This window comes from Gossypium arboreum, chromosome 4 (assembly GCF_025698485.1).
Source record: "Gossypium arboreum isolate Shixiya-1 chromosome 4, ASM2569848v2, whole genome shotgun sequence".
NCBI lineage: Eukaryota > Viridiplantae > Streptophyta > Magnoliopsida > Malvales > Malvaceae > Gossypium > Gossypium arboreum.
In genome coordinates, this window is record NC_069073.1 from 120142672 (window position 1) to 120156727 (window position 14056).

At 32.7% G+C, this 14056-nt stretch overlaps 3 protein-coding genes across 3 annotated transcripts; 2 read left to right on the forward strand and 1 right to left on the reverse strand.

Annotated features, from left to right (window-relative positions):
- The first annotated feature begins 1197 nt into the window (after positions 1–1197).
- LOC108457979 (squalene monooxygenase SE1-like) lies at positions 1198–5930 on the forward strand. Its single transcript, XM_017757204.2, has 8 exons — positions 1198–1647; positions 2933–3044; positions 3148–3322; positions 3997–4165; positions 4488–4706; positions 4793–5071; positions 5158–5436; positions 5547–5930. The coding sequence occupies exons 1-8, from the start codon at positions 1402–1404 to the stop codon at positions 5673–5675; spliced, it is 1608 nt and encodes a 535-aa protein (XP_017612693.1). The 5' UTR covers positions 1198–1401; the 3' UTR covers positions 5676–5930.
- Positions 5931–6476: 546 nt separating this feature from the next.
- LOC108458057 (protein trichome birefringence-like 13) lies at positions 6477–10016 on the forward strand. The gene is made up of 6 exons (XM_017757296.2): positions 6477–7236; positions 7314–7491; positions 7605–7745; positions 9305–9425; positions 9512–9646; positions 9737–10016. The coding sequence occupies exons 1-6, from the start codon at positions 6822–6824 to the stop codon at positions 9992–9994; spliced, it is 1248 nt and encodes a 415-aa protein (XP_017612785.1). The 5' UTR covers positions 6477–6821; the 3' UTR covers positions 9995–10016.
- A 2118-nt stretch (positions 10017–12134) lies between these two features.
- LOC108458671 (agamous-like MADS-box protein AGL61) lies at positions 12135–12839 on the reverse strand. The gene has a single exon (XM_017758077.1). It carries the CDS (start codon positions 12837–12839, stop codon positions 12135–12137), a length of 705 nt encoding a protein of 234 aa, XP_017613566.1.
- Positions 12840–14056: the final 1217 nt, after the last annotated feature.

The window sequence follows — 14056 nt, forward strand, 5'->3', positions numbered from 1 at the left end:
CATTTTATTAAAAAGATCAAGTTTTGAGGTAATCCGACCACACTTCGTATAAAAAGGATTGGTGACGACTCTCATTTTTATTTTCAAAATAAAAAAGTCGATTTCAAAAAATAGTTTCGACAATGATGATCACCTTTAAAACCGATATGGAAAATTTTCTCATGTGCTCCAAGCTTACACTCTCCATGTGCGAATTGCAGAACGCCCCACATTTAGTACTGGTTGCTTCTTAAGTTTAGGGCCTTGCCCCTTTTTACTCCCACAAAATAAATAATTTAATTTGTCTTTTTTCCCTCTTTTTTTTTCTTTTTGCAATAATAATGCATCCTTTTTTTCCATAACGTGTGGTGGATGTACTTCAGTCATCAATCATAGTTTTTTTTAAAAGGAATGTTTTCTTCATTTCATTAACCATTTAGAGCATAAGCAATTAGAACTTCAAGGAAAAAAAAAAAAAGGGTATTCTTCCATCCACATAACATCATCACTGTATTGCAAAAATTCCTTAGATTTCATACTTGCCAATGCTTCTGTATTTTTCCGAAATTAAATTGTAATGCACCAAAAGAAATCGTCTATCACTACTTTTAGTTAAATTTAAATGACATACGAAAGGACACAAAAATTAATTGCCTATATAAATATATTACTTTTGTAGAGGTTATTTTTATTATCTATATTTATGGTATATATAGTATAATGTTGGCGTAAACTCGAGTTAAGCAACGAATAAAAATAAATAGAGAAAAATCACATACAAATTTTTATGTGAAAAAAATTCCTTTTAAGAGGATAAAAAATTACAGATAAAAAAAACTTCACTAAAATGATAAATAACCGAATAGGAGTACAAGATAGAGAAAAAAAGACAAACTTGAACCCAAAAATACAAAGTTATTCTAAAATTCCCACAAAACTCTTTCTTAATTATGTTTTTAAATTGATCTCTCTAGTGTTGTTAAAAGTCATATTTATATGTTGAAACTCGTGTGAAAATATAACTAAAATATCCTCAAAATAATTAGAGCTAAACTAGAAAAAGATAGCGGAGTTTAACTAGAAGATGAAACTCGGTTTAGTAGAGAACACGTCGCCACATCGTGACCCTCATCAAAATGTTGTCTCTTCCTCATCCTGACATTAATCCTATTTCATCTAAAATGCGAGACACAGTCCACATATAATAATACAAATATCATATTTAAGATTTTATGAGGTATAGATGAGAGGGCTCACAATAATTTAAAATGTTTGATATGTATTGTCAACATGATTAAATATTATGCACATATTGAAATATCTTATTTGTCAATTGTGGTGATTATTAGATGCCATTGCACGCTTTTCTTCTATAAATGATGTTCTTCTTGATTTTTCCTTCCATACATTGTTCTTAAATCAATGGCTGAGCAGTACATGGTTGGAGTAATTGGAGGTGTTATAGCCTCTCTTTTGGGGTTTGTTTTCTTGTACTGCAATTCCCTAATCAGATTTGGGGGACAGAGGAAGCTAAACAGAGTAGCTTCAATGGAGTTTCCAAAGAAAAACAGTGTAAACAAAACTGGAAGTGAGGGTGTTGGCACTGCGGATATTATCATAGTCGGCGCCGGTGTTGCCGGTGCTGCTCTTGCCTATTCTCTTGGAAAGGTCTCATAATTTCTCCTTTTTTCTTTATTTTGTTCTACCATAGTTTAATCATCTTATTTTCCTCTTCTAGCATATAACAATTACTATTCTTTTAGTAAAATTATCATGGAGGTTCTTAGTAAATTTCTTGTACTAGGATCAGATTACATTTTATTTCTTTTACTCAAAAAATGGGTAAATTAGTTCTTGTATGTTAGATTAAATAGAAAATTGGTATTAACTGTTAAAAATTTCATTCATTTCTACTGTTAAAAATTAGTGCAGCTGATGGTATAACCAGACAATTACACATAGTGTATCATGTGTACCTCATGCTAACTTGTAGGGATCGATTTTAAATTGTAGAGATGGATAGAATTTTTAACTGAGAACCAGTTTGCTTTTTAATATAATGGGACTAATTTACTATTTTTTAAGTAGAGTAACAAAATGCAATCCAATTCTTAGTACAATGGCCTCTATGATACTTTTATCAAATTTTTTTAAAAAGAACAATTGCTAATTAAGTTCGTATTTTATTATTATTGGTTGAAGTGTTATATGGTAAGATAATATTTCGACAACTTAATTTAAATTCACATGGATTTGTGTTGATTTTTATAATAAATTCAAATTTTAATTTGATGGTAAAATGAAATAATCAATGTTGTTTGAAATTTGATTTAGAGTATTGGCTTGAACCAAATTTTATAATTTTGATATTTTTATTTTAATAATTTATTTGATTTAAATAAAATGAGCGAATTAAATCAAAATTAATGATTTAATCAGTTTAATTGCCGATCCGATTCAAAAATAATAACTAAAATATATATTTGACTCTTTTTAATTGATAACTGTGTAAAACCAATTAATAGTTAAAAAATATAAAATCTATTTTAACAGTCCAATTTGATTTTATTTAATATAAATGCATATAAATATCTGAATTATTGTCATGTATACTGCCAGTGAAATTAAAAAAAATCATAAGCAAGTTAAAAAGATTTTGTATGTCCTTTATTCAAATATATGCTCAAAGTAGTTATAGTGTAGAATCAAGCTTGTAAAAAGACTGGGAAAATACACAATAAGAAAGAATCTGAATAAAAAACATATATGGTATACGCTCATGATAGAATTAGAAATTTATATGTCGCAATTACACAAGATAAAACTCAAACTTAGGTGCTCAAGAACACAAAGTTTTTGCGCTAAGCAATAATGCCAAGATTTCATTGGCTTTCAAATTTGGATTTCAATATGATACCATATGTAACAATTCTTAACAACTTACATGTTACAGGATGGACGTCGAGTACGAGTGATAGAAAGGGACTTAAATGCGCCTAATAGAATGGCTGGTGAAAGTCTAATACCAGGGGGCTACTTAAAGTTAATTGAATTAGGCCTCGTGGGTAAACAAGAAAAGTCATGGATTTAAATAGTAGATGTAATATAATGTTATAATGTTATTTCTTTATAAAATTACTTATTTTACTTTGAGTGTTGGTTCTATAGATTGTGTAGATGATATTGATGCGCAACGACTTTTGGGTTATACTCTATACAAGGATGGAAAGGAGGCTCACGTATCTTTTCCTTTAGAAAAGTTTCAATCTCATGTTGCAGGAAGAACATTTCATAATGGTCGTTTCGTTCAAAGCTTGCGGAAAAAAGTTGCATCTCTTCACAAGTACTTTCTCTCCCTCATCTCAATCATTCTTCAATATCAACATAAGATGCCAGAACATTTTATCTTAAAGGATTTAAGTGATTTCTAGTTTGTTTTAACTCATTGCTTCTGTTTAGACCTGTCAATTGAGCTAGTCGAGTCGATTTTGGATCAAGTCAATCTAGATCGAGTCATTCGAGTTCTACAATTTTTTGCGTAAATTCGATTTTAGAGAACTTAGATTCAAGTCATTTCAGGTTTGAGTTAAATTCTGGCTTGGATTAGACCGTTTCAAGTTTGGATTTGATTCCTTTCGAGTTTAGGTCAATAGGGCTTGAAGCTCGAGTTTTTAAGGTCAGCTCATGATAGGTTCATGTCATTTTAGATTATAGTCACCTCGATTTTTTATATTTTCAACTTACTTGTTTGGATCATTTTGGGTTTGAATGGTCAATTTATGTTAGAGTAAAATGAGGTTGGGTTTAGAGGGATTCATGTTGTTGACCATTTATAGTCAAATCAAGCCAAGTTTAGGCTTGAATTGATCAAGTTATATTTTAGGCTTAAGTTAACATTGACAAGTTTACTTCTATTTGTATTAACTTGTTACAACAATTTATTAGAAAGAGTACATTTGAAATTATACTTTTTCTTTAGAAGATCCAATTTGATGCTTTGATGTTATGATAATGTAGCGTAAGTTTAGAACAAGGGACAGTTACATCTCTGATTGAAGAAAATGGTATTGTCAAAGGAGTGCAGTACAAAAGTGAGAGTGGTCAAGTGTTGACAGCTTACGCTTCTCTCACAATTATATGCGATGGTTGTTTCTCAAATTTGAGACGCTCTCTTTGCTCTCCTAAGGTGAAACTGCTTAGGAATTCTTGTTAAATTTGTTCAATTATGGTTTTCGTCTCTCTGTTATGCTAAAATTTTATATTTAATCATTCTACTTTATTTTATTTAATTTAAATCCATTTATTTTTATAATGTTATTGTATGTCCAAAATTGATAATATTATTAGTTGCTTTTTATTACAAATGATACCTACAAATAACATTGATAGATCATTTTTTTTCCAAATTAAAGCAAAGAGATTAAATTTTAATTTTAGGATAATAGAGGGACTAAATCCTAAATTCTATGCTTTGAGAAAATATATAAAGGTCTTCATTATTTTTGCAGGTTGATATACCCTCTTATTTTGTTGGTTTTATACTGACGAACTGTAACCTACCAATTAAAAATTATGGAGCTATTATAGTAGCACACCCTTCACCAATCGTATTCTCTCCCATTAGCAGCACTGAAATTCGTTGCATGGTGAATGTTCCTAGTGAACAGGTACCTTCAGTTTCCAATGGTGAAATGGCATGTTACTTGAAAACTCAGGTGGCTCCCAAGGTATATTTAGATCTTTCTTTTATTCATTCATTAGGGGAATTTGGCTTAATTTATGGACTAACTGTATGGCTTATAATACGCTTCAGGTTCTTCCTGAATTGTACGATTCCTTTATATCTGCAATAAAGAAGAAGGGTAACATAAGAATATCGCCGAATAAAATCATGGCTGCTGCTCCACACCTGACTCCTGGTGCGCTTTTGTTTGGAGATGCACTCAACATGCGGCACGCTATAACCGGAGGGGGAATGACTGTTGCTCTGTCTGATGTTGTAATACTTAGGGATCTTATAAGACCCTTGCATGATCTATCCGACGCATTCACCGTTTCCAAATATCTCGAATCTTTTTATACTCTGAGGAAGGTATTGTGGTTTGATGTTTTATATGCATTTTGAAAGTGAATGGCAATGATGAAAAAGGTATAATTTTGCCCTTTAACTACATGCAGCCAATGTCATCTACAATAAATATACTGGCTAATGTCCTACAGAAGGTATTCAGTGCCTCGTCCAATCCTGCAATGGAGAATCTGCAGCACACCTTTTTGGGGTATTTGAGACTTGGAGGGATGTTTTCATATGGAGCATCCGCTATGCTCTGTGGTTTATGCCCTCGTCCATTAAGCTTAGCCTTTCATTTCTTATTCATTGCAATGTATGGCGTTGGCCGGTTGTTACTTCCATTTCCTTCTCCCAAACGCTTGTGGGATGGGGCTAAATTGCTTTGGGTCAGCATCTTTACCAAACATTTTTATATTAACATGATATAAATATATAAGATCTTAAATATAATTATGATATAGAATCATATTAATAAAAATATTTTCATGTTTTTCAGGTGGCATCAAGTATTCTTCTCCCCTACATATACTCTGAAGGAATCAGACAAATGTTTTTCCCTCTAACTGTGCCAGCATATTATAGAACTCCCCCTAAAAAAAGTCCCGAAAAAAGCTTCATGCATTAATTAGCATTTGTTGGAACAATTCTATGTTCTTAACAAAATCTCATATGTGTTACTATCATTCTTAAGTATGCTGGATAATCTTTCGTATGTGTGATGTTTAAAATGGTAAATAAATGAGTTAGCTTTTGCATGACTGAAACTCTAGCTATAATGTGTTTAGGTGCTTTGTTGGTGCAGTCCATGTTGAAGGTGAATTTGTAGCACTTTTATAAGAGATTTATTTTCAATAAATTTATATTGCCCAGCAAACAAAAATGAGTTACCTTTCTAAAGTCTTTTTTATCTTCCTAAATAGGAAAAAAATCATAATTAATATTTGTTGAAAAGTATGAAACTGGTAATTTGATGTCAGAACAAGTAGACACAAAATCAGCGAAAAACAGTTTTTATATTTAATGTGTTGATAATTTATTGAATATTTATTTGAGTTATTCTGATTATAAAGATCATATTATTTGGGAAATATTATTTTGATAATTGAATTGAGTCGAAATTTACCTAGATAATCCAAAATATTTTATCTTCAAAGTATAAAGCTGAAGAAAATTATTTTAGGTCTTTTCGAATTATTTATTTGAATTATTTTCTGTTTGATCATTTTAAAGTTAATTGAGGTTAAAGTTAACAGGGGTTCATGTCAATGCCTTTTTATAGTCAAATCAAGTTGAGTTTAAGTTCTAATTGATAAGTTAGATTTTAAGTATAGGGACTAAAGTTGATAAATGAAAGTGTTGAAGATAAATCCATAACTTTTTTACAAAGTGCAGGGACATTGATGCTTCTTACTGGAACCGAAACACTCTGGCTTCTGCACCCATTAAACCCAAATTCAGAAAAGTAAAATATAAGGACTTGTTGAATTGAAATGATAAAAGAAAGAGAATTGGTTTTTTTTTTTTCTCAGCAACCAAACAAGCTGAGGAATTTGAAAGGAAAGTGAAAAAGATATAAGCTTGAATTGAAACTAGTATTTGGCTTTTGAGTCAAAGCAGTCAAATGAAATTACTCAAATTCACCCTGTGGCACGTCATATAACACCCATTACTCTGTTTTTTACCTTCAAGTTAGATCTCGCATATGTTTTTTTCCCTTGGGGTTATCCGCTTAGCTCATTTAAGCAGTGTTTAATGGTTAACAAAGACCTCCATGGCAGCAACAAAGAAGCTTTCATCTCTTTTCCCTTTGTTGTCTCTCATTTGCTTCATCTCTTTCTTTCTTCTTCTCTCTATTTCCAGAAAAGCCTCCATTTCCTCTTCCACAACTCATCCCCAATTCCTCCGTTTTAAACCCATCGACGCCAATCCCACCATCCGATCAGCCCCATCTGCAACCGGCGATTCTTCATGCGATTACTCCGATGGGTCATGGGTTTACGACCCAAATGCGGGATTTGATCGATACGACAGTAGCTGCAAGGAGATATTCAAAGGATGGAATTGCATTTTGAACAACAAATCCAACGGTAGAGACATCATTAATTGGCGATGGAAGCCTCGTAACTGTGATCTCCCACCGTTCGATCCCCTCCAGTTTCTTCACACTTACAGAGATACCAACATTGGTACTTCCCCCATCTCTCTGTCTCAAAGTTAGTTAATTTAAAGCAAATTAGGCCTTAATCAATATTCAACAGTGCAGGGTTTATTGGTGATTCCTTAAACAGAAACATGTTTGTATCTTTGTTTTGTACTTTGAAACGTGTGTCCAATGATGTGAAGAAATGGCGTCCTGCTGGAGCTGATCGTGGCTTTACTTTCCTTCACTATAATCTCACCATTGCTTATCATAGAACTAATCTTTTGGCACGCTATGGTAGGTAAGCTGCTTTGAATCATTTAGATAAACTCCAATTTATAAACTCCAATTTAGTTTCTTTTTGTTTGTATTTCATGGTAGGAACTGTATTGTTGTTGATTGTGTTTAATGCAGATGGTCAGCTAATGGAAATGGTGGTAAGGTAGAAGCTCTTGGATATAAAGAAGGTTATAGAGTTGATGTTGATGTTCCAGAAAGCACATGGGAAAAGGCTCCAAGCTTCCATGATATACTAATCTTTAACACAGGACACTGGTTAGCCTTTTTCCCACTTCCATTAAAATGTTGTAGATCTTTTGGTGCCAATAATATTATGGTAGCATTCCTTTTTGTACTATTTTGTTGTTTTTAGCATTTGGATCCGGTTTTCATGGTAGATGAAAATGACCAGAAGTGGATTTTAATGACACGAAAACAAACTGTCAAAGTTGGACGCAGTTTTCAAATTATGTGCAAATATCAAAGCTTTTTGGCTCAAGCTGTGTAACTTGTGGTTATGTTATAATATTATGTTGGTTGATTCTTTTGTTGCCAATAGTATGGTAGAATTCCTTTACGTTCTTGTTTGTTGTTCCTAAGCTGTTTTCTAGCATTTATATCCTATTTTCATGTTGAATGAAAATGACCAAAAGTTGATTTTAATGCTGGTTTTTGAGTTATATGCAATCATCAAAGCTTTTTGACTGAAGCTATGTAAGTTGAGGTTGTTTTATAATATTATGTTGATTGCTTGTTGAGGTCTTTTGGTGCCAATAGTTATATGCGATCATCAAAGCTTTTTGGCTCAAGCTGTGGGACTTGTGGTTGTTTGTTGAGAGATTCTTGGTGCCAATAGTATGGTAGTACACCTTTATGTTCTTGTTTGTTGTTCCCAAGTTGGTTTTTTGCATTTCAATCCTATTTTCATGTTGAATGAAAACAACCAAAAGTGTATCTCAACGACATGACAAATTGCCATGGTTAGATGTGGTTTTCAAGTTTTATGCAATCATCAAAGCTTTTTTGGCTCAAGCTGTGTAACTTGAGGTTGTCTTATAATATTATGTTTGTTGTTTGCTGAGATCCTTTGGTGCCAATAGCATGGTAGCGCATACATGCCTTTATGTTCTTGTTTGTTGTTCCTAAGTTGTTTTTTACAATTTTGATCCTATTTTATGTTCAATGAAAACGACCAAAAGTTTGTTTTAATGTGGTTTTTAAGTTATAAGCAATCCTCAAAGCTTTTTGGCTTGATCTGTGTAATTTGTGGTTGTTTTTTAATATTATGTTGATTGCTAGTTGAGGTATTTTGGTGCCAATAGTATGTTTTTTAGCATTTCGATCCTATTTTCATGTTGAATGAAAACGACCAGAAGTGTTTCTCAACAACATAACAAATTGCCATGGTTGGATGTGTTTTTCAAGTTATATGCACTTATCAAAGCTTTGTGGCTCAAGCTGTGTAATTTGTGGTTGTTTTGTAATATTTTGTTGGTTGTTTGTTGAGATCTTTTGGTGCCAATAGCCTGGTAGCATGCATGCCTTTATGTTCTTATTTTTTGTTCCTAAGTTGTTTTCTAGCATTTCGATCCTATTTCCATGTTGAATGAAATGACCAAAAGTGGATTTTAATGACATGACAAATTGCCGTTGTTGGATGTGGTTTTCGAGTTATATGCAACTATCAAAGCTTTTTGTCTCAAGCTATCTAACTTGTGCTATATATTTATGTTGGTCCCTGGCCACAATTTCTTGTTATTCTAGTCCATATATTTCCGTTGTTGTAATTATAGATTTCCTGACATAGATTAACCATTTTGATTGTTCTTTAATAGGTGGTGGGCTCCTTCGAAATTTGACCCAGTTAAGTCACCCATGCTTTTCTTTGAAAAGGGTCTACCTGTAATCCCTCCCATACCTCCTGATCTTGGCTTGGATAAGGTTTTAAATCACATGGTATGTTATTGCAAATGGTGTTTGCTACTATTGTTTTTACAACACTCAGCTTACCTTCTTAGTTCTTACTGATCATCAATCGGCAGATACGGTTTGTGGAGAAAACCATGCGAGCGGATGCTATTAAATTGTTTCGCACGCAATCACCAAGGCATTTTGAAGGTGGTGATTGGGACCAAGGTGGTTCTTGTAAGCGGTTACAGCCTTTGTTACCCGAACAAGTTAGTATCTTTCATTTGGCCAAAAAATTGTTCATCTGTTGGTTTGTGTCCACTCCGGACCAAGGCTGAATTGATTATGTCCGTTTTCAGGTGGAAGATCTCTTCTCGTTGAAAAACAATGGGACGAATGTGGAGACAAGGCTTGTAAATCAGCACATATACAACGCCCTCAAGGGGTCTAACGTCCACATCTTAGATATTACCCGCTTGAGTGAGTTCAGAGCTGATGCTCACCCTTCCACAGCCGGAGGAAAGAAACATGATGACTGCATGCATTGGTGCTTGCCGGGAGTTACAGATACATGGAATGACCTGTTTGTAACACATTTAAACAGTCTTAAAATTTGAAACTGATTATATTATTACTAAACATATTTTTGTTCGGTACATTTTGGGTTAGGATCAGTTTGGAATTCAAGTTTGAGTCATCTCGGATTCAGGTTTGAGTCATTAGGACTGTACAAATGCCAAAGAACTTATGTTTATCTACCAAATAGTCCCAATCCAAAAAACATGTGTACCCAACTCATCTGATTCGTTGTTATTACAACAAACAACCTAAATCGACAGCACCCCCAACCAAATCCATATTAGACAACAAATTTTAGAGTTGGCTGCGTCAGCTCTTTCCTTGGCTTTTTTATAGAAAAGCCGACAAGCATCCATGATTAGAATCCGTAGCCGTAGCCAATGCCACAAAAGCAGCTGCATCCTCCCTGCATGTCACGTGGTGCAACCCTACTTATTTCCGGTTTGGGCTGTTGCTGGTTTTTTGTGATTGAATAAAAGGAATTGTTGGCATTTGGTGAGGGAAGTTTCTTGAGCTTGATCTTACAATAACATGGACAAGTAGAAGAAAGTGAGGACCTTGAAATTTCAGGGCCGAATGGACCCATTGTTTTTTCCTTTTCTTTTTCCTAGTTTTGGTGGGAGAGTTTAGCTTCCAATATCAACTTGTGAGTTATAACTGTTCATTGTCCAGGTTACTGTCTAAGTTCATCCGAAATTTGAAAGTATTTAAATAAAAATATTAAATTCAAAAAATGGACTTTGTGCAAAGACAATAATGGATTGGGCAATGGGAGTTGATTGTTAAGCCATCATCATACACGTAAAACAATGAAGATGACAAGATGTTTCTATGCTACACCTTTGTCGTTTACAGAGCACTTTCGTCTCTTTCTTCTTTCAGATTCGGTTTTTGTGACAGTCTTCATGTGAGGATTCATTATTTTTTTTGCTCTAAGACCATGTCATAGAGCTCTCAGCACACCACACGTATTGTTTGATATATTTGATTGTTACAATATCAATGTGCCTTGGAATAGTGGGTTGTCGACCAACCCCACAACTCATCTGGTTTATAACTCTGACCACACAAGGTATCGGTTCGAGCCGAAACTCAACTCTTAATCTAGTGGTATTGGATGAATTTTTCATAGGTTTGAATCATAATTGTGATGTGTAATTTAGAAAATCGAGTTAAAAGTGTGTAAATTAATTGTAAAATTACCTAAAATAATAATAATTTTATCATGAATCAAAATTTATAAAAAAAAACATAAAATAAAAATTGAAAACCAAGATGATAGTAATCTAATTGATTAAGTTTACTAAGAAAGCAAATAATATTTTCATTTGCCGATTCAGTCTTAGTTCTATTGGTATAGACATGATGTAGGAGGACGTATGTGCGCTAAAACACATTATCTTTCTATTTATAGGTTGAGGAAGGGCTATAGGTAGTTCTAGGCATTGTGTCAAAAAAAAACAGATATGATCGGAACCTGTAATGTGATTGTTCAAAACAAATATTTTCACTGATAAGTTATTTTTTTTCTTTTGTGTGATTTAGATAGTAAAACTTTAAATTGTTTCCAAATAAAATAATTTTATTATTATATTTGAAAAAGGAAAATACATCACTAAAAATAAGGACTGATTTTTGTATCAATATATTGACATTAAATCTTTTGTGCATCTAGAAATTTCTTAAGAAATATAAGAAAAAACAATACAAAGCGTATAAAATTTCTTTTATTTAATGCAAAATCACTTTTAAGATTCTCTTAAATATATTATTGAGCAATATTAATACCGAAATTATCAACTTTATGATAAAAATATGAATAAATAAATAAAATTATATAAAACTATGCGTGGGTTTGGATGAACGATTGGATGCGTGCATTAGGTACTGTACATTTAGTTTACTTTTTGACTCATGCTATAATATCTAGCCTTACAATAACCGTTACTTTTACATTAATCGCAGGTAAACCCGCCACCAATCTAAACCCACCCTATATAAACAAAGATGTAAAGCTACAATAATGCAGTTAAAGGTATAAAAAAAACTAGTTTTCATTTATATATGATCATATATATAGATCTATATTGTTCATAAAATAATTAAAAACTAAGCAGATTAATTTTATAACGTAAAATAATAGCCATAGACATACCTTCAATGATGAATAGAGAATATTTAATAATCTAAGTCATGACCATGACCAAAATTAAAACCTTCAACACCTAGATTGAAATCCCCGTACCCTCCGGTGTCTCCGACGGCAAAGCCACTGTTTTGGACGGCAAAATTGTTGCCCATACCATCAGGATTAGCCACCGTCATGGCAGTCGACATGGCAAAAACATCTTCCATCAATACACTAGCCCTATTAGCCACATTATTCCTTAACTCCTCCAAGGCTTTAGCATAAGCTTCAAGTTCCTCAATTCCCATATTATTATCAATAGGGTCATCCCACCAAAACAGTCCCTTCATTTTTCTCTCTTCGTTTTCCTTTTGGATCTCTTTGCTTCGCTTTTTTTCTTCCTCAAGTTTCTCCAATGTCTCCCGGATCTCCTCGTTGAACTCTTCGAGACATGGAGACATCATCAAACCATCATCATGGTTAGGGTTTTTGCTAAGGTAACGCTCCAATATCGTGTCGATATCGGGGTGACCAAAGCAAAACGGTTTTCCTTTGGGAGAGAACACGATGATGCCGATGTTGCAACCGCATAAAATGCAAAGCTCGATCGCTTTCTTGAACAAACCAGTGCGGCGCTTGGAGAAAGTCACTTGGCGACTGCTTTCATTTTCAAGTTTCTTTATCGGAATCTTCTGGCGACCCCTCGTTGCCTTAGTGGTGGTGTTGCTGCTTCTGGTTTGATTTAGAGATGCCATTGTTATATCCTATGTACGTCTTAGAAAAAAATGGTATTCTTCTAAAGGGAAGAAAATTTATAAGATTATATCCAAATTAAAGCAATTATATATATGGTAAGTTGAATTTTTAGGAGAATTGATCCAAATTTTCAACTTAGTATTAAATAATATCCTAAAATTATTATCTCAATATTCTCTTTTCAAACTATAATTAAGGTTAACAATATTAATTAGTATAATGATCATATTTTGTTCACTTTTTTCTTCTTTAAATGTTACTCAAAAATATCAAATTAATTTTTACTTAGGGTGGGTTTAGATGTGTGTGGTGCGTTTAGCTTAATTTTTGTCTCATGCTACGTACAGTATCTATTTTCACCGTCACCGTTATTTTTGCACTAAGCACATATAAATACACTGCACATCCAAACTCACCATTAATGTATAATTTTGAAATTTAACTCTTTCTTACACATAGCACTAGTTAATGAAGATAAATAATTACACAATCCCAATTTTTTTCCTATAAAAAGAATAATTCATTGCCTAGCTATTGGTAATTAAAATCAATGCTTAATTAAGCCTTGATTTAATTAAATCAATTCTATATTAAGGCTTGATTTAATTATCTAATTATCATATTTATTCAAAAGATGCTTTGATAAAGCTAGTAAAGATTATCTATGATTGTCGTGTAATAGGAAATAATTAGAGTTTCCTTGTGTATCCTTTGAAACCATAAATTATAGAAGAAAATCTTGATATTCATTAAATTTTATTAAATTAAATAACCTATAAAAATTAAATTAAATTAAATATGATAATGTCCAAGCCCTACCTGGATTGTTTGAGAGTGCAGCCGCGCAGGGTGCAAGGCTGAAAGGAGCCCAAAAAAATAATTTTCAGCCTTTAATGTGGGAAAAAATTGCAGACTAAAATAAATTAATTAAATGCTTAGGATTTTCTATTTTTTACCATAAATGTTTCATCTCTTAAGGCCAAACAATTTTCAGCTTTTATTGTATTATTTATATATATTTTTAAAAGGGGTCCAATTTATTATTTCACCTAGGACCTCAAAAATATCAAAACGGACCGATAATATCTTTGTAAAATAAAAAAAATTTATTATCACCAAAAAGAAATATACTTCCTTCTACGCCAAAAATATACTTTCTTGCAATTACAAATAATTTTAATTTTTTAGATGTGTTTGACTAGTTAAGAATAATTAT

Excerpts from the sequence above, each read along its gene's own strand:
- LOC108458671 (XM_017758077.1), bottom strand. The coding sequence starts at position 12,839 with ATGGCATCTCTAAATCAAACCAGAAGCAGCAACACCACCACTAAGGCA.
- LOC108457979 (XM_017757204.2), top strand. The coding sequence starts at position 1,402 with ATGGCTGAGCAGTACATGGTTGGAGTAATTGGAGGTGTTATAGCCTCT. Across the intron at positions 3,323-3,996 it reads AAAGTTGCATCTCTTCACAA|CGTAAGTTTAGAACAAGGGA; the intron begins GTACTTTCTCTC and ends ATGATAATGTAG. Across the intron at positions 5,072-5,157 it reads CTTTTTATACTCTGAGGAAG|CCAATGTCATCTACAATAAA; the intron begins GTATTGTGGTTT and ends AACTACATGCAG.
- LOC108458057 (XM_017757296.2), top strand. The coding sequence starts at position 6,822 with ATGGCAGCAACAAAGAAGCTTTCATCTCTTTTCCCTTTGTTGTCTCTC. Across the intron at positions 7,746-9,304 it reads ATCTTTAACACAGGACACTG|GTGGTGGGCTCCTTCGAAAT; the intron begins GTTAGCCTTTTT and ends GTTCTTTAATAG. Across the intron at positions 9,647-9,736 it reads AGCCTTTGTTACCCGAACAA|GTGGAAGATCTCTTCTCGTT; the intron begins GTTAGTATCTTT and ends GTCCGTTTTCAG.